Source organism: Danio rerio, chromosome 8 (genome assembly GCF_052040795.2).
Source record: "Danio rerio strain M-AB ecotype USA chromosome 8, GRCz13ab, whole genome shotgun sequence".
NCBI classification, from domain to species: Eukaryota; Metazoa; Chordata; class Actinopteri; order Cypriniformes; family Danionidae; genus Danio; species Danio rerio.
The window spans coordinates 31,031,560-31,052,500 of NC_141028.1; the positions used below are offsets into that span (position 1 = coordinate 31,031,560).

A 20,941-nucleotide genomic window follows, 5' to 3' on the forward strand; every position below is an offset into this window, starting at 1 on the left:
TCATGTTCTGTTATAAATTATATTCATATTGCAGCAAATTAAAATAGCGTAATGTCAGATTCTTCCAATATTGTGCAGCCCTTGTAAAAAGTGTAGATGTTAGTTCTTTAGAAGAACGTAGGTGTAATAACACAAAAAATGTATTAAAAACAGTAGTTTACCGTAAAATATAGAAATCTGTATTATAGTTTCCTTTGTCTTTTTAACTGTGAAATTTGGTTAACCATATAATTTATAGATTTTTATTCTCGCTTTAAGAAGATGATGTACAAATATTTGAGACAATACATTTTTTTTTTCGACATTGGGTACATTTTAAACCTATTGTAGTGGCATTTAAATTTAAGTGTGTTCACATCAATCAGCATTTTACCAGATGAGCTACTAAGTACGTTTACTACATTGGAAAATAAATAAATATAGATGATAGAGGTGCATATAGGTCTTTTAAACTTTGTATATGTGATTATGATGTTTTTGCAGTGTTCCTTGAAACTAGCTTGTTTGTCTCATCAGAAACGTTTACAAAGAAGATTACTTTTTGCTCATTTGCACCATAACATTGAAATGCTGAAATGGAATAAGAAAAATCTGATTTCTTTTTTGTTGTTTCCTATTAAATATTCAATTAATTCCTGTTATTTATAGCTTTAAAAAAATCAAGAACTCATTAGTTCAAATCAGAAATGAACTAAGTTGTCATACACTACTTGCCTGACGATTAACTGACGACAATGCGTTGATGGTGGGCTTTTTTGAGGATCGTAATTGAAAACCACTGCAATCGGCACATTCATCAAAAGCAAGATTTTAGGTTTGTTCATCTCTGAGAATAGGCTGGATTTAGAAATTAATTAGCACTCTATTATTTTCTGGACTGCAGACTGCAATGAGACCACAGCAAAGAAAAGCTCTTTTGCTGAAAGAGAGAGATAGACTGAGAGAGAGCAAGAGAGGGAAAGACTGGGCCAGTTCAGAGCTTGAAGCGGACTGTAATTGTGGCCGAATTGTGTGTCTCTGCAAGAACTCTGCTTTCACTGACCTGTCCGAGGCATTGCAGTACACTTTATCTGTAGGCGCTCTGAACACTTTGGGCTGGAGAAAAAGATTTGCCACTGTGGATAACACCTTGAGCGGTTTTTGCTTTGGCTTTGTGCTTGGCCTAGTTACCTTTTCATTTGGCTTGTATTGTAAAAACTTGGCAACTTTAAATGTTTTGAACTTTTAATAACTTGGTTGTTCTGCAAAATCTTTGTTTTACTTAATAACTCATTGGCATTTTGTAATAAAAGCTGTTCAGAATAATCAGTGTTAGCAATTTCATTTTCTTATGTCACTTATTATGGTTTAAATTGTATTATTTTTTCTATTGTTGTATACATTATTATTGAATTAAAAAGCTGTTTTGCCAAAAAGTTTACTAATTTAATTAGGTAAGAGTAATTTTATTTGAATTTAGTTTGGCACCATTCCTGTCTGGATTAGTTTATAGCTGGAAATAGAGATTTACTGGCAGTCTGGAGTATATTACAATAATTGTTTCAAATGTAAGCATTTTACATTAACTTTTGTTTTTGCTCCTGACATAAAGGTATCCTAATCATGCTACCTGCCAAGGTAACTTGTTTTTATGGCAGCATCACGTGGATTCTTTGTGGATGAAATAACTTTGTGGATCTCATAATGTTAAGATGCATTAATTTGATCAGAAATACATTTTTCAGCATCCTTACTTCAGGCTTCTGTGCCACGTGATCCTTCAGAAATCTTTCCGGTGCTAATTTTATGATTGAAGATTATTATTCACATTAATGTTGAATGTTTTTACCAGGATTTTTTGAAAACTGAATAGAACAACATTTATCTGAAGAAAAAATTGTGAGTGTCACTTTTTGTTTAATAAATTTTTGCTTGATAATCTTAAAAAAAAAAAAAAAAAACTTTTTAAATTTTGTATAGTGTTCATTATATATTCATGTTGTTCTATATTAAAAATCTAATATTAGAAATCTAAAAATAAATCAAGTTAATTATGAATTTAAATGAATTAATAATAGGGCAATTAATAATTTGTGTTCAGTGTACACTGCTGAGTCAGTAATATTTCTCTTTACACTCTTATCCAGCTAAAACAGCATGTTGTTGATTCAAAAAAATTAATTCAAGACAGCAATACTGTAAAGTGTTTTTACTTTAAAACAGATGTTATGATATATTTTTGTCAGATTATTTTGATGTTCAGGCAAACAATTTTTTCGTAATTTATTTGAAACAGTAATTTAGTTTAAATGGTTTTCTTTTTGATCATTTTGATCATTTGTTTTGTATGCTAGAGTAAAACTGACTTGCGTTGTCCATACTGAAATCAATAGTCAGACAGAGAGAGAGTTATATACCTTATATTGATCAATTTGTATCAGTCATTTGGGTGTCACCCAAAGTTGTCTTTGTAGTGATAAAAATGGCTCGTTAGGTTTTGAAACCAAACCAGATGTACATACAGTATGTGCAGGGTGCGAATTACAAGGACATTTGCGGCGATCAATCCCTATTGCTTGATCACCCTAAACAACGTGTATAGGAGTCAGTCCTCTAAATTATGAAAAAGAAATTGCTCTGATCTGTATCCTAAATAATAATATTAATAATTAAAACAATAGATCATATAAATATACATTTGAGCAGCCCTATAACGGTTCATATCATTGTGAATGAATGAATAATGATGAAAAAAAATCATTTTCAGTCTGAAACTGGCAGATCTAATCCACTGGTAGACATCGAAAGTGTTTACAAGATACTTTTCTTTGTAAAATAGGTGTTTGTTTTTACATGTAGCCGAAAAGTCAAATTAGCTCCATAGTTTGACCTACAGTAACCAACATATTGTTCCTGAAATAGCTAATCAGAGGATACTATATGTCAGAATACACTTAATATCCCACAAAACACTAAAAACTTAATATATTTTTGAATAAAATAGATGAAATTTAAATGAATACACACTTTTGATTCACTGAGGCATGTATCACACAAACTAACATTACTAAAAACGTTGACCAAGCACCCCCACACCCCCATTGTTATAATTTGCACCTTTTGTATGTTCAATAAAGTACAAACCTAAAGTACTCTGAAGCAATTAAAATATTCTGTGCCTGTATTGCAATACATTCTCTTAAAGACATCATAGTAGATGCGTGATAAAAACAGATTAAGGAATATGCACAAGTAGTAGGGAAGATGAAAAACCATGTTGCTGATCGTCATTTAATGGTGTGCATGCTTATAGGAGGTTATGTCAGTAGTTGTAAAATGACAAATGCTTTATATCTGCACCATCCTACTTGTGTTTAATCACCACAAGCAAAGAAGCAGATCTCAGTGTAACACAAATGCATGTGCATTTCCTTCAAGCAACTGCTCAGGGCCTGTTTTTGTCTTCACTAAATTAGATAGGCTCTTCCCTCTAATTATGTTTCAAGTTTCAAAAAAATAAATTAAATAAATAAAACATAGATCTGGATTTATTTCTTCACGCGGAGAGTTGTTTATTAAGTTCACATTATAGACGCACAAGAAAGGTAAATTAACGTGTGAGGTTTTATTGCGTCAGTTTTTTATTCATTGTCCTCCAGCACATCATTAGCTCAATGCATCACTGCAGAACAGTTTTTGTTGAAGTGGGCAGAGCCGCTGAGGATGTTGTTTAGTCCAGAAAGCCTCTGTGCTGCTTGCTGTTGCAAATGATGGAGCGTTTACAGTATAGTACAAGCAAGGGTGGATTATGCAAGTCCCTGTGAGGGTCTGGAGCACAAGGCCCACCGGAGGCCTGTTTTTTTGTTGTGAGAGATCAGGGATGGAGCCAAATTACTTTTTAGTAACAGATTGTTACTAGACAAAATAACTTAATATAGTTTTTTTTTTCAAAGGTGTTTTACTTCACATTTAGTTGTTGTTTTTGTTTTTGGCTAGAATGTTCTGGTTGAAATAACATTCTAATCACTCCATTAGTAACAGACACTATAGAATATGAAACTTTTCCCCCTATTTGATAACAAAAGCAATAATAATTCAGAGTAAAGATGTCTAGTATTTTTTTTATCATCTTTTATTTAACTGTTAACAGACTTGACTTGACTTGACATTTTTCATGCTTTATATCAAGATTCTAACTTTTATTCCACATGGCATGTCCAAAATAGAAAAGTATGTCTTTTCATCATTTAATTGTTTTTGAGGTGAATGAGAAATTTACTCAAATATCACAATCGCAGAGATGACAAAATGCATCTATTGATGTATCCTAAACGTTTTGCACAAATTAATGAGAGTAGAGTGCAATGACATGCCTCAATGCCTTCCAGAGTTTTCCGCCAGAGGATATGGAGCAAGTCACATGCTTTTTCTATCAGTGCTTTGAAGATTATGCTTTATAATAACCAATGTAACAGATTTGACTGGAACGTAGGGGCCGATACAACATTTATTTTTATTACTGAAATTACAAATATATAAAATAGATGGTTAATGAAAATGTTTAATTAACTTAATGAACATGCAGAAATATATTTGGACTTAATTATATCATGATCATCAAAGCTGTATATATGATTTTGGAAGCAGAGACTATAAAAATAGGTCTTTAAGTCAGCGTTTTCGAGACAAAGTGTCACTAATTATGCATACAAACATTATTTTTTTTAGAAAGAACTTGAAATACTTTGTGTTATTCAAAACGGTTTCATTAAATGTCTTTGAAACCTTTTTGAGATGCAATATGTACATAATGATCATGAATATTTGCAAATTTAAGATATAGGATTTAGCTGTGATGTTATATATGCAGTGTTGAAATTAAGACATGCAAGACCTTCTAGTTTAAGGAAAAATATACTCTAGGGCTGCACAATAAATCGATATCACAATGTAATCAATCGTATGATGCTTTTAGAAGCATTCAGGTATGACAACATTTACCATATCTAACTTTTAAAACTCATTCATTTTATTTAATTGTTCATAAAACGAAGACTTTTGTTTGTACAGTATTGTTTTTATATTTGATTGTTCAATTACTGTATACCTGAAAACGTTTTGACTCTTCAGAAAACAATAAAACGCTGTTATTTAATTTGCATATTTTTCTTTATTGAATTTATCCATGCTTGTAGATTGTTTATTATATTTTATGCACTCCCCTACAGAATCATCCCAATCAAACTGAAATTATAAAGTCTTTCCAAACATTTATTTAACTAATTTTGTGAAATTGTTTTAAAGCAATTGCAATGCAAACTTTTTCCAATATCAAGCAGCCCTACTTTAGTTTTATTGTCTTATTTTTCTAATGGTTTTTTATTTTTAAACTTTCCTAAAGTGATTAAATGCACGTACCAGTTGTCATTCATTAGATGTGCTGTTACACAGAGGTAGTTTTGGTTACTTACTGATGTCCAGTTCTTTCCAGTAAGTACAATGAAAGTGCCTTCTGCAAAATTATGCGCTTTTTAAAAAGTTTTTTTTACAGTGTTGATGTGTCTGCAGCCTGTAGATATCTATTTAGAGATGGAATTTTAGCTTTGCAGTTTGTTGCTTTTTTTGTTGACAGTCTTACTCTGACTGCCCTCATCTATTGTCCTTTGACGGACACTGCTGGTTGACGCTGTCTTAGTACTGGCACCTTTGCTAACATCTGCAAAAATATGTTTGGCCCAAAAATGGTTCTTCAAACTCGTTGTGCTTCAGTGGAATGACAGTTCATCACTTCAAGAAGTCCACACAACTTTAGCTTCATCCAAACGTTCATCTGGAAGATTTATAACAGGACATGCTGTTTAGCACACCAGGCATTGTGTCTTGAGCGTCATATTACTGGAATTTACTGTACCCTTATCACACAATGATATGGCTGCAGTGACAGCTGAAAGTTGGGGTCAGACTTTATCAAGCGATTAATATTTGTTTAATTCAAATTAAAGATCACATGCTGTGTTAATGTTGATAGCCCTGATATATACAGTGCCACTGCCTATAGAAAATCATCATACCCCTTTGAAAAGTATTTTTACAGGATATATGATGATTTTCCGAAGGCACTGTATATACCAACACGATCTTACGGTAATTCGTCAAATCAAAACTTTTTGATTTATTGGCTAATTCGTATAAATTTGTATGATTTCATTCATACAATAAGTATCTCATTCCCCAATGACAGTTGGGTGTAGGGGTGGGGTTGGGTGCCACTCCTCTTCTTTAAAATTGTAAAAAATAATTATGAACTAGCCACTACGAATTAGCCACTAAACAGACGAAACAAAAAAAAAGTTACTTTCCTCGTAAGATCAAGCTGGTATATACCACATACATATTCCTTAATTCATTCAATGGTTCAATGCACAGGTAGTTCCAGTCAGTTTTGATGACAGTTCGATATAAACACACTTTCCTTAATCATTAGTGGTAACAGAGTGACAGTTGTCGGAGACTTTATTTGTGTAACCTTGAAGGCGCCGATATGTGCTTCACCTGAGTCAATGGGGATGAACCAACTCACAAATATGCTCAAAATATTTGTGAAGAGGTAGCTGTTACATGATACAATGAGCTATTATATATGCCCCACTCACAATCATTCTCTTGTGCTGCCTGTGACTGATTTAAAGCAGTGAGCTACAGTAGTAGATCTAATCAGTAGTAGATCTCAGTAGTAGATAAAGTAATGTCATAAATGACAATGATTTGGTCAAAAATTGCACTGCAACACGCAAGACTAGTTTTTAACTTGTCTATAATGCTTTGTGTCAGGCGGTTCTTTGCCTCGATGTCATAAAATCCTATATATAGGAGTAGTCCAACATAAAAATGAACAATATAACAATACAAGCAATAAAGTCACAATTACATCAGTTTATGACAACTAGTGCAGGACAATTAAGTTAAAACAGGGTATTTTAGAAGGTATGCTAGTGGAGGCATACAGAACATTCCTCATTTCTTCATTTATGTCACATTTGTCCAACAGTCACCAGCACACGTTTCAGCAGCTTTCATCTATCTCTCTCAATTTCACATCTGTAGTGGCTTGTTTCTGCATTTATCTCAGTCAGAGGTCCCATCGGCCCAGTCCATAATCTGTCCTTGAGAACCATCCGAGGGTCTCTGAGGGACAGAGTGAAATGAAGGCAATCATTTGAAATTTGAAAAGAACATCTTCCTCTGACACCACATGATTTGATCAACTTTGCGTACTCCCGTCACGGCAAATAAAGCTGTCGGCACATTTCCAGGAACAAAGATGAAGGGCGAAAAGATCACATCCAAACTTCCTATAGTGACACTGGTCACAAGTTTGGGATCAGTACATGAAAAAAAGCCTATTCTGCTCACCAATGCTGCATTTATTGATAAAGTATTTTAAATTTGTGAAATACAATTACAATTCAGTATTAGTTTATTGGTTTATAATGTTTTCTTATGAAACACAGTTTGAATTTTCATTAATTCTCATGGTTTAACTTTCAGCATCATCAGTATTATTATATAGCTATATAATTATAGTATTTTTGATTATCTGATGCTCAAGAAACATTTTGTCACGTTTAGTGGGTGGGAAAAGGAGGTAGGAGTCAGATGCAGGACTAAAATATGGGTTTAAAATTAAACAAAAGACAACAAAAACTACCCCAAAGAGGGAAAACATTAACAAAACAACTTAAGAAACAAACAAACTTGACTGGGCAGGCTGGCTGGGATCAGGGCTAGAAACATACACAACAGAACCGGACAAGGCGATAAATGATGATGAATTGGCACAGAATAGCAGACAAGAGGAGACTATAAAGAGAAAGAATTAACAAACAAATAGGTGAACTGAAACTAATTATGGGTTAACAAGGGGGTGGGACTAGACAATAGATGGGAAAGCACATGACAAAAAGAAACAACACAAGCCATGTCCACACGGGACTTGAACACACAGCCAGTGAGAGAAGTCATTAATTGCTTGTTCACATGAAACAAAACCCTGAAGCATGCGGCACATATAAACATGAACTACATGCTAAACATAACACCAACATAAAACTGAATGCAAGACACGAGTACACGACAAATAAAAATACTGTGCACTCACACATGCAGCGTGCATGTTTCATCCCAGCACCAGCCGAAACAAACTAGACTAAGACGCAGCAATCTACAGACATAGCAAACACAAACGGCAGGACTAGAGCACACATCCTGTGCACACCCAGACCTCACACACCTGCGTCAAGCAGGAGCACGCACGGCCAAGATGGTGCTCATACAAAAAAATGAAGACAGACAAGAACAGATTACAAGTGCTCGATTTGAGAAAACTTGAGCCGAGCACAACATACAAGACAGGACATGACAGGACTAGGTGTCTGGACTCTGCCATCAATACAAGAATTGACTAGACTGAAGTGGTAGAATCCTAACACATTTTCTACTACTACTACTACTATTATTATTATTATTATTATTATTATTATTATTATTATTATTATGAGTGAATTATGAGGATGTTTCATAATTAACATTTTAGTTGAAGTATTGTGAACTCTTCATCAACTAAATATAATAAGTATCATAATTTTCACAAAAACATGAAGCATGAATGAATTTTTTACCGTTGATTATTTTTAGAATTGTGGACCATTAATTATTATAACAGAACAGCAAATAATGATATTATAATGATTTTCAAAGGATCATGTGATGTGACACTGCTCATGTCAAAACTAGAATAACGATGCTGAAACTTTTGAATTGAGTACTTCAAATTAATACATTTTTTTTAAGATCGAATAATTTTGCACTATTAAATCATTTTTTAATTGTTTATGCGTAAATTACAGTAGATGTTAGGGTTGTGAGAGAAAGAAAATGATTCTCTTTATTCAAATATAAGATTGTGATGGCATGGGCCTGCTGAGGTGCAAGATAGAAACAGAAAAAATCAAGCATTGACAGAAACATGTTTGTATTATGCCAGTTTGCCTTAATTTGGACAAAGATTTTAAAGAGTTTTAGGAGTTTTATAGAGTTTTAAAATGAGCTGTTCATATTGCTGCACGGCACAGAGCGAAACCTCGAGTCATGAAAGACGTAGTGCTGTGTTTTTTTGTCTGGTGTGTGATCAGCTTTGGAATCACTACAGAATGCGGACAGGTTGGCGTAAACATGATTAATGAATACTGACTCGTGTATAACTCACAGCTTCATTCATTCATTCATTTTCTTTTCGGCTTAGTCCCTTTATTAATTTGGGGTCTCCACACCTGAATGAAGCTCTAACTTATCCAGCACATTTTTACGGAGCAGATGCCCTTCCAGCCGCAAGCCATCTCTGGGAAACATCTACACACACTCATTCACACTAATTCACTACAGACAATTTAGCCTATCTATTTCACCTGTACTACATGTACCCGGAGGAAACCCACGTGACTGCAGGGTGAACATGCAAACTCCACACAGTATTGCCAACTGACCCATCCGAGGCTCGAACCAGTGACCTCACAGCTTATCTTCTGTAAAAGCAGACTTTTACAATCCCCTGCTCAACGTCACTAATCAATGCAACATCTTGCTTACCTGTATACATTGTGTGTGTGTGTTCATGCATGTGTATTATGTGAATGTGTGTGTTTGCTCACATGTGTCCAGCCTGGGCCTGGCTCTGTGCCCAGGGATGATTCTGCATATCCATCACTAGTCTATTGCGAGAGTCCATGGCCAGCTGAGAGTCCAGATCTGCACCTCTTCTCCCTCCCCCCCACCAGTGGACAGATTCAGGACACCACAGGTTCATTAGTCACACCAAAGTAGGGCAGGTGCGGTGCGAGTTGCCTCTGCTGAATCTATCAGAAGCTCAGGGTGAAGCGTGACGCACTTATACAACTACAAGCACCACTCCTGTATAGACCAGGGTCTTTCCTGCTCTCTGGCTTAATGCGATGCGACCCCTGGTAGATAAGCATCGGAGGTTCTTGTGAATATATCAGCTCTTAGATGGTAAGGACCAAAAGCCCTCTGTATCTCATATTGCAATTTACCGCAGCATTAATAAAAGTAGCCTATAAGCATAAATATTAATGAACAAGTCTTTCGCAATCTGCACGTTCACAAACGCCCCGAGGCGCACAGTTACAATGTTTTGCCGACAAATATGGAGAATTAATATGCAGAACCGAGAAATCTGATAAGAATAAATTGTCTTTGCTTTTTAATGTGGATTGTCTTCAATGAGAGAAGCCACCCGTACCGTTTGACTTTAAAACACACTCTTACTATGAGTAGTGCAATGGGAATGTTTGGTTTAATGGATAATTGGTTTGATTTTGATTCAGTGGACTTTTTTCGGTAGTAGTTTGGAAACACATGCTTCAGTGAATTAAATTTATGAATGTATTTAATTTACATCTAATTTATTTTTAAAAAGATTATTAGTTTTTAGTGTTTTGAGGGATATTTAGTGACTATTTTAGATGTTACTGGAAGTCAAGCTATACAAATTATGACTCTAATGTTTCTTTTTTTAGGCTACATACAGATATAAATACCTATTTTACCAGAAGCATTTTTTAGAGTACTTAAGATGTTTATTGGTGCTCTAGAACTACCAGTTTTAGACTATTGAATGATATTTTTCCTAGCATTGATTATTGATTATTTATTAATATTTAAGATATATATCAGAAATCAGAGCAAGCAATTTCTTACTATTAAAGGGCTGACCCGTGCACCAATACATCTTGTTTTGATGTCCTTCAGGAGGGATCAAGCGTAAATTAGAGGGACCCTCTAAATTTGGCTCAGAATATGCTGCCAAATTGTTATAGAATTTTCTAGTTACTCTGTAGCTTGTTTCCTTGCTTGTTTATGATGTGGCCACTGGGCTGCTTGGCCCCCATAATTGCTGCTTGCAGCTATATTTATTACTATTATTATTATTTTTATTATTATTATTACTAATTAATAATATTAAATTTTTTGCTGAGATGTTTGCTGACGTGTTTAATTACATAAATCACAATTTATACACTATAAATAAACATATACATGATTTTTATTTATTACATTATTATTTTAAAAATAGTGAGTGAAAAACTGACATTAATACTATTACTAATATTATTTACTATTTAATATTACTAATTACAGTGACTAATAATTTAACATCTTTGCTGAAAAAGCTTTAGTTTAGTTACATAATTCAAAATGTATACATCTGTCTGTCTGTCTGTCTGTCTGTCTGTCTGTCTGTCTATCCATCTATTCATCCATCCATCCATCTAGTATTTATATACTGTATATTAAATATTTGTATACATGTTTACCTTTTTAAACCTAGTTAATTTAAATCCTGCAATTTTAACTTTAATTAAATTTGACTATTTAGCAGTGAGATGTCTACATTTTAATTTAATATATTTCCCACGACTAAATTAGGATTTTCTTTAAAATTGCTTTCAATTGTTAATCTTACTGCTGTAGTTATGTTTTTTTTTCATGCAACATTTTCTCATACATTTTCTCAACATTTTGCAATCTAGAATTGGATTAGCTAAACTCCTAAAATGAAGTATTGAGAATGAAGCCATAAAATCTGTGAATTCATAGTTTAAATTCATCAAGATGAGATTCAGCTGATTAGAAAAGTTGCTGCATGATGATGAATACATATCCTCATTGCACTTCCTCTCCTGCACCTCTTAATGGTGAAGTAAAGTGTTAGTAATTAAAAAGGACCAGACAGTGTGTGTGTCAGTAGCAATGGTCATGACTGTAGAGACTGTAGATATGAGTCTGGCGTCCGCAGGGTCAGCCCTCCCTGCATTCACAGTCACCTGACACAAGTGACATTTGACAACTCACCCAGGAGAACCACGGAGGACAGAATGTTCCTTTACTTTCTTATATTGAGCTGATTTTAGAGTGCTTGGTAAATTTAAAATTTTGGTTCTTTTTTTAAACATTTTAATTGGAAAAAAAATGTGGTTAGATGTTATCTCAAAAGCAAGGCAGATTTGCTTAGTGGAAACTTCATATTAATTTTTGGTGTGTGTGTTTTTTTTTTTAATTATCTAACAAAAACTTTTGACTAAAGTAAATTGATCACCCACAGTCCTAAAATAAGAAACTGCACAGTGAAATTTGTAGAATTTTTAAATGTTTCTTGTTTATGCTTACCCATTTTTTAATAAAATTTGATACTATCATGAGCCTAGGCAGTACGGTGAAGCCAAATCTGATATAACATTATAACTTAAGATCACAGTGAAAAAATTAGACAACCCAAATTTATTTGTTAGAAAAATATGAAATTAACTTGTTATAAAGCAGTAAAATTAAGAGAAAGTTTAGCATGTAGAAATGAAATTGTTTGTAATTTTTTTTTGATCACTCTTATTTTGATGAATAAAACTATGTAATAAAACTCCTTTGTTTAAATGAATTAAAAAAAATTGTCTATATTCACTAAGAATATTCAAATATTAATTTTCAAAAGGTGGTTATTTATTGCTGTGCACTGTACATTTAAAATAATAATAATTATACTTTATGTTTGAGCTCATAGAGGATCAGAATGCCAGACCATAAAACTGCTCTGCGAAATCTGTAAACTTTCATGTTTCTTGTATCATGTTCATGTCCCACCACAGCAGTTGTACAGGAAGGAAAAACTTCCTTTAGAATTGCCACAAGAAGAGTAAACAATATCAGACAGTCTGAAGCAAAGTTGGATTTTAAAGATGCATTTTCGTCCAGTCAGTGTCGGCTTTGTGATGGCCCTAAGGCCCCTGAAAGAGAGAAAAAGCGAATAAGTGTGTGTGTCTGACGCGGATGTAGGATGTACTGGTGTGAGAAATGAGGTGCTGTGAAGTAGGCAAGCCCTCCAGCGGTCCGTGTACTGTTGATAAGAGATGAGGGCCTCAGGGAAATGTAGTGGGTCAGACAACAGTTTTCACAGGTGTTTTAGGGGAGAAAGCACAAGCCCGCACTCCAGTAATGCTTGCAGTGAAGAGGCTTTTATTCAGTTCTATACAAACACAGACTCGGCACATCTTCTCTAAAAGGGGTAAATAGAGATAATACTGAGGTTATTTAGATTTCTTTGTGAAACATTCATGCTTGAATCGCCTCATTAAAAAAATTGCTATTGTCTGCTTTGGCAAACTTAGAAAAACGTCCACTTTGAGGAAGATTTGAAGAGTAAAAGCTGGTGGTGATATGAAACATTCAATTTGGCAGCATCCCAATCAAAAGCTGGTGCATTCAATACTTCACTACAGATTGATATTTAGGAGTGATTTTGGTAAGGTTTGGGTTAAATCTTGAATCTAAGGATTGGCATGAAGAATTGGCAGGAATAGGTTGTTGAATTGGAAAGAGAGGAAAAGCAATTGACTGTATTGAGTGCCCAAAGATGGTGCCAATCCACATTTTCACTGGCCTTGTTTCCAGAAGTGTTTTCCATAGAGAAGTCTTTGTTAAAAAGTGCGAACATGCACCAATTGCAGTTTTCAAATTTCTGAGTCTGATTTTGGATTTTGTCTTTTGACCGACTGACAACAATTTTCACTGACTTTATTAGAACAATAATTTACATCATATACAAACAAGAATATACCTTTATTTCATTTTTTTCATAAGAAAAATGTAGCATAACTGTTTACAATAAACTGCATTAACAACACCAAAACAAAAAAAATTAAAAGATTTTAAGCACTTAAAAGTACAAAAGATGCTTAAAGTACAAATGAAATCAAAACTAACCATTTTATTTTTTTAGCTTACATTGTTAGTTTTGTGGTGAAAAACTCATCTATGTATGCCCTTAAAAAATTGCTTGCCTTTGTAATCTAATATTAAAATCAGAAAATGCGCTTCCTGTTTATTTTCATTTAAATTCTCAGATTACATGTGTCTGAGGTATTGGGTGTGGTTAACATACATAACCACGTCCCTCCAACTCAGTTTTGACAACAAACAGAAATTTTGAGGAGGAGCTGTTATAATAACTCTTTCGAAATCCTTTTTCCAATCATTCTGAATGAATTGCCTACTTTACTACATCTAATCAGCTCGCAGTAGAAAAAAAAACAAGCCACGCTTACTGTTATCTCATTTAATATTTAAATTTTCTAGAATTGCATGATTCTTCAGAAATCACTCTAATATTATTTATTATTGTTATTATTATTATTAATAATATTACTATTAATGGTAATAGTAATAAAACAATAATGACTGAAGTAATAATTTCATTTCAAAATACATACAGTAAGTAATAAATACATATTTAATAAATATTTTAACAATTTGACTTTTTTTTTTTAAATAAATGAACTTTGATGAACAAAACAATTTTCCTAAAAACAAAAAAGAAAGAAAGAAAAAAAAAATTGACTGGTAGTGTAGATCTCCAGGAACATGGTTAAACACCCCAGGAATATGAGGATTGCGAATTCCTAAAAGCTTAGGTTAAAAATCAACAAACTGATGGAGTGTTTACCAACTATTGCACTTTATTGTAATTCAAAGAAATTAAAAGAAATGTACTTCCATTGTAATTGAAATTTTGTGGTGAACCACTAGAATATTTCTATTTTTTTTTGCAAAATTGTTTAATTAGTTTTGGTTGGTCCACTGTGTGCCTGCGCTAGAGCAATATCTGTTCTCAAACTTTCAGTTTAATCTTGCTAGTATTGTTATTGGTATCATTTGATGGATATTTTAAATTTAATTATCTTTTAAAATATTACCTTGACCCAAATATTTATATTCGTCCTGTGAGCATGATCGTGCTATGTTCTTCCATTCTAATTAAAATTTTGTGGTGAACTATTTTTATTTGCAAAATCAGCCAATTAGTTTGGTTGATCCACTGTGTCCCTGTGCTATTGGAATAAACATGAACAATATTGCAGTACTATTTAGCAGTCATATCAGAGGATCAATATCTGTTCTGTAACCTTCAGTTTAGTCATGCTATTACTGTTATTGGTATAATTTGATTCATATTTTAAATCAAATTCTCTGTTTAAGCCTGACCAAAAAGTTTTACATTCAGTTGGATTAAGTCCTGTTTGCATGATCAGACTTTCTCTGCCATATAATAACGGGTGACTTTATTTGGCTTAAGGATGTGTGTCCTGGTATACTTTCACACCTAGCGCTAGTCTGGGACTGGGCTGTAGAGAACAGGTCATCACATCGATTTTAGCTCGAGTCTTCAGCCCAACTCAGCATTAGCAGCCATGAGAGGATGACAGTTCACCTCTCCACAGAGTGACACCAGAGCAAATGGATGCCAGCGGACGAGATACAGAAAACAATACAGCCCGAGGGCTCTCAGACCTTTGGCACCAGTGAATCATGTTCAGCCTCCACGCCACCATCGCCCCAGATGGAGCGAAAACCATGCATCATGCCAGGTTGCTTATGGGGTGCTCAGAAAGCCTTAGAAAAGAGTGTTATTTTTATCCATCGCACTCAGGGATGACAAGTCTCTGCAAATGTTTTTGGCGCATGGATGCATAATAAATTGAAATAAAATCAATAACGTGATTTGGCTTGGTGCGATTGTGAAATCAAGCTGTCTGTATGCAAAGTGCAGAATTTCACTCCTAAACCGGGAACGGAGATTAACATTTGCTGGCAACCCTTCAGAATAAAAGCTTGATGGTATAAAGTTTAGAGAGAGAGAGAGAAAACATAATGTATAATCACTACTTTATTCATTGTTTATATAATGTGCAATGCCTCTGCAATACTTGACAAGTCGTGCCAATAAAGCTCATTTGAATTGAATTGAGAGGGGGAGAGAAAGAAAGAAATGTAGTTTGGATATAATTACAACTTGTAACCTGGGAATTTTCTGAGAGCTCAAACTTTCCACGTTTCACTTTTCCTTGAAATAAATGTGTGTTGGTTTGACATTTATTCTGAATACTGTTAAATGACGAATGAAAACTTAATATCTTTAAAGTAAGCTTTTTTTAAGCAAGCGTTTGTTGTGCCATATGGTGGAAAGAGTACTGAAAAAAATGTATCTGTCAGAAATATACTGAAAATATGAGTAAAAGAAGCCTTTTTAAAAGTACTCAAGTGTAGTGAGTATGCTGTGAAAAGTTTACATGCAATTTGTGCATTTAGTGCACGTGTAGTGCAATTAGTGATCTTTCTAAATTCGTTTGTTCCTTTCTTCCAATTTTCCATCCATTGTTCGTTTGTTCATACATTCGGTTGTTTGTTCCTTTCTCCGTTCCTCCCTTCATTAATTTGTTCATTCATTCATTCATTCAGAATTTTGTTCTTTTCTTGATTAGTTCAGTTGTGCATTCATTTGTTCCTTTCTTACTTCCTTTCTTTTTTCCTTCCTTCCTTCCTTCCCTCGTTCTTTCATTTCTTTAATCTTTCCTTGAATTCTTCATTTGTTTGATCCTCCCTTTATTCCTCCCTTCATTCGATCACTCATTCATTCATTCGTTCAGATTTTTGTTTCTTCCTTCATTAGGTCCTTTGTTCATTCTTTCATTCCTTCATTCATTCCTTCCAAAGTTTGTTCAGTCATCCCTTGAATCCTTCCTCCATTTTTTAGTCCTTTCTTCATTTTTTCCCCTTCATTCAATTTCTCATTCATTCATTCATTTGTTTGATGGTTCAGATTTTGTTTCATTCTTCATTAGGTCCTTTTGTTCATTCGTTTGTTCGTTCATTCATTCATTTATTCATTTGTTTGTTTGTTAAATCCTTCCTTCGTTCATTTGTTCTTTTCTTTGTTCCTCCCTTCATTCCTTCGCTTATTCATTTGTTCAGATTTTTGTTCCTTCTTTCATTAGGTCCTTTGTTTATTCATTCATTTGTTCATTCCTCCCTTCGTTCCTTGCTTCGTTTGTTCAGTCCTTCCTTGAATTCTTTCTTCATTTATTTGATCTTTCCTTTATTCCTCCTTTCATTTGAACGCTTATTCATTCGTTTGTTCAGATTTTTGTTCCTTCCTTCATTAGGCCCTTTGTTCATTAGTTTATTTAATCATTCATTCATTCATTTATTTGTTCCTTCTTTCCTTTCTTCCATAGCTTGTTCAGTCCTTCATTGAATTTTTCTTTCATTCATTTAGTCCTTCCTTCATTATTTTGGTCCTTCCTTCCTTTCATCCTTCCTTCATTTGACCATTCCTTGTTTGGTCCTTCTGTCATATCACCATTCCTTGCCTTCTTCATTTGTTCCATTTAGTGATTGTTTAAGGCTGTTTAGTGATTTCAGTCATTATACAGACATCCTTTATTTTCTTATAAGTGACATGCAGTCTATAAAAAAGTCTTTGGGTTATTGCATGTTAAAATTTTGGACACCTTTTTGGACATTTTTAATGCTTCAAAAGGTTTGCTGCATTTATAAAGCTCACATGTCTTAAGGTTGTCAAGTATAATGCAATTTACTTTCTATCTGTGATTTGGGCAGGAATCGCAGGACTGATTTTTCTACTTTCGCCAATCACCATAGACAAGAAAGAAATAAAGTAGTGATTGCAGGTTGAAGGAAAATAGTGGAGTAAAAGTACTGATACAGCATTAAAAAATGTACTCAAGGGAAAGTAAAAGTACAAAAAAAAGTGTTAAAAAGTATTTTTAAAACTACTTGGGAAATTACGATTCCTAAGAAAAACGACTCAATTACAGTCATTTGAGAATTTGTAATTTGTTGATTTACACCACTGGCCATATGCAAATTGAGTATCACACACAAAAAAAAAAAAAAAAACTATTTACTTGTTGGTTGCTGAAAGAGGATTGTGTTAGTTCTTGCAAATAGAGAATCATTCAGGATAATTCAAAATCTACAAACATAAATTTATTTACGCCATTAAATATTGCTGTTTTGACCACCCCAATAACCAGTTTCATCATTTTTCATATTGTGCGCTGTATCTCTGAGCTATTAAATATTGCAGTCTCTTTGTTTTTTCAATGTTGTGCAGACTTTTTTCTGAAAAAGCTGGTTGAGTGGAATGTATAAAAAGCAGCGGTAGGTTTCCTCCATTGCTTTGTGCGTTTCGTCATGTCGATTTAAAGTCTGCTCATGACACTTAAGTTGCGTGACACATGTTGTGGGAAGCCACACACCAGCTTACTTTGTGGAGCTGACGGTCCTTAAACAGACAGCTGCAACAATCTCATCAGCTTCTGAAGACATCTGCCACCTTATCTGATAGAAATTCCATTTATGACTCTTTTTTTTCTGTACGTTTCCTCCCTTCATCTCTTTTAGCTCTCACTTGGATTTTTTTTCCTTTTGCATCTTGATATATATTTCCCGTTATTGTTTATCCAGGTCCTGTGCTGTCAGAGAGAACAAGATGAGGACTGTAAAGAATCTTATCTTCCCTAAAGCTGACAGCTGTTGGAGGCGCTCAATAGGGGGGAAAGTCTTTGAAGTGTTTTCAGTTACTCTACACATCAAATCCAGCTTCCATCATGCCTCATCATCCAGAAACAAGGCTGAGACGAAACTCTTATGTCGTCTTTCGAGCTCCTCTTGTTTCTCTCTGGTCCTGTTTACGTCTGGTATTAAGATGCATTTTGATTTTATATCTGATCAAAAGGAGAGGATACTAAAGTCGGGTTGAAATTGGCTCTAGAATGTTTGAAGTGTGTACATGTTTGACCATATCCAGTGAAGTAACTTGCAATAGCTAACAAAATCTCTGATTGAGTATAAGGTCTGAACAAAAACTGCAGTCAGTAAATGTAAATCCACTTTCTGAGAGTAGGTGGTACATAGACAGGCCGAAATACATGAATGAATTTGCTTAAAGCTGAAAGGTAGATCTTTCAAATTGCTGATATGATAATATTGCCTGCTAGGAATTTGTTTTACCATCTGGTGTGTGCTTATTTCTTACTTATAACCCCCAAATTAAAGTGAATTAGGTGAACCTGAGGTTGGGAATTACTCATGTAGAGGCTAACGTGATTCAATGCCAATAAAACAGCTATTTAAGCGGTCACACACAGGACAAGAAGCACAGCATTGTGCCATGCCATTAAAATATTTCAAAACAATTCTAAACATAGTTTTCCATTCGAGTAAACACAACAGCTGTCCCACTCAGTTTCTATCCACAGCACCCATTTTGACTCAGGATGCTGTTTGAAGTCCTGACACGTCGCAGAGCAGCTTCTGCATTATGGTTGTTCTGATGTAGATACTAGTATCGGAAATGCCACAGATGGCACCAAAAAATGTGGCAGTGGTATTGGCAAGTACTTAAACCCATAAACTTATCTGTTGCCATTTATATTAGACTTATAGTTGTGCCTACTGGCCACTAGCTTAACAATGCAAACCAGAAATCAATTATTGGTTGAATTAATTTTGGAGAAGAAATGAAAATGCACAATAGCTGTTTGGCAGTATTGTTTGGCAGGACCAACCAGCATTTAAAACATTGATGCGTATCGTATGCCATTCTGCAATTTCAAGGGATGGCACAAGTATTAGCAAGTTTAGCATGCATAACTTGTTAAAGCATTTGAAGATATGTCATCCTGGCAAACATGATAGTTTCACAAATGCAAGCTCACAAAATGAAGAGCCATGGCAGAATAAACAAAGTTTAGAAGTTTTATTGAAATGATGAGAATAGTTTTTAAAGGACAGCCAATGAGACGCAATTATTGAGTTTACTGATTTGGGATACTATTATAATTTTTTGAAGTATTATTTCATAGTATTTTTATTTCTTTATTATACATTTATGTTGTTAAACTAAAACAAAATAAATATATTTAGTTTTCAGTCAAAAACAGTAATATTACCGTTTGCTAAAAATGTATGTCACATAATAAAATACTCTAGTAAACTGTATGTCTTTGTTCACCATTTATTAAGAGTTAAGTCTGAAGCCCATCATGAAATAAAATAATTCTATAATTTTATACAGTGCTAGTTGCATATGCAGCTGTATATATAGGCCCAATCCCAATTCTACTCCTTAGCCCTTCCACTTTACCCCTACCCCTCATTTTGCGTGTTCACGTGAAAGGGTAGGGGTGTCCCAATTCTCCTTGTCTTGAAGGCGTAGAGCTAAGTGGAAGGGGTAGATACTCCTTCGAACTGAGATTTTTCAGGACCACACTCGAAACCAAGAAGTAATAAAATTTCCCAGAATACACCGTCCACAATGGCAGAATAGCTAAACCCGGCAGTCAAGAGATGCATTAATTTCTTTAAACAAATGCACAAATTTGTATTTTTTTTATATTATTATGAATTTTTACAACAAACAAGCTTATGTTTTAATATATTCATAACCGCGTTCGTGTTTTACTGTCATGCTTTTTTTTTAAACTTGCTAAAATAGAAACCACTAAATTTCGCTATCTATAAGCCCTAGTAATAACTCCTGTATAGCAGTCCCATGACTTTGTCACTTGACATTCGAATACCCTGTCAGAAAAGTCTAGTGGCTGAGAATGAGCTTTTTATAGTGTCTGGTAAATTGTTAATCTTGTTTTATTGTGTTTACATAGATGAATATAGCCACGGTGTAAATGCACAGTACAGCTACGCGCTTATTGCCACATTTTTTTTTGTTATGATAACATAATACATGCCTTCAGTTATTTCCTGAAGATAACTACCCAAAATAACACAACTGGAATAACTACAACTGTCGTGATCGTCTGATCTCATATGAAGCATGAGATCACGATGAGATATGATGACGTGTGCAGGCGTTGTAGTGCTGTCCCCTTTCTTAAGGGTAAACTTTGAAGCCCTTCACACTCTGGGGTAGAGGTACAAAAATAGAATTGGAATTGGACCATAGCTATGCACCCATGTATCAAATATGTACTTGCAATGGCTTATACCCAGAGCTCAGATATCAGAAGCAGTA

The 20,941-nt window shown here is 34.2% G+C and overlaps 1 protein-coding gene across 6 annotated transcripts in view; it reads left to right on the top strand.

The window, feature by feature from the left end:
• ccser1 (coiled-coil serine-rich protein 1) overlaps nt 1-20,941 on the top strand; it is a 149,096-nt gene that overhangs the window by 112,594 nt on the left and 15,561 nt on the right. The window contains exon 11 of one of the 6 annotated variants that reach the window (XM_087264860.1): nt 18,373-19,908. The exons of the other annotated variants lie outside the window; for them this stretch is intronic. Coding sequence (XP_087120986.1) covers nt 18,373-18,401 — 29 coding nt within the window. The 3' untranslated portion in view covers nt 18,402-19,908. Of the gene's footprint in view, nt 1-18,372; nt 19,909-20,941 lie in introns of those variants that run through there. 6 annotated transcript variants of the gene reach the window in all.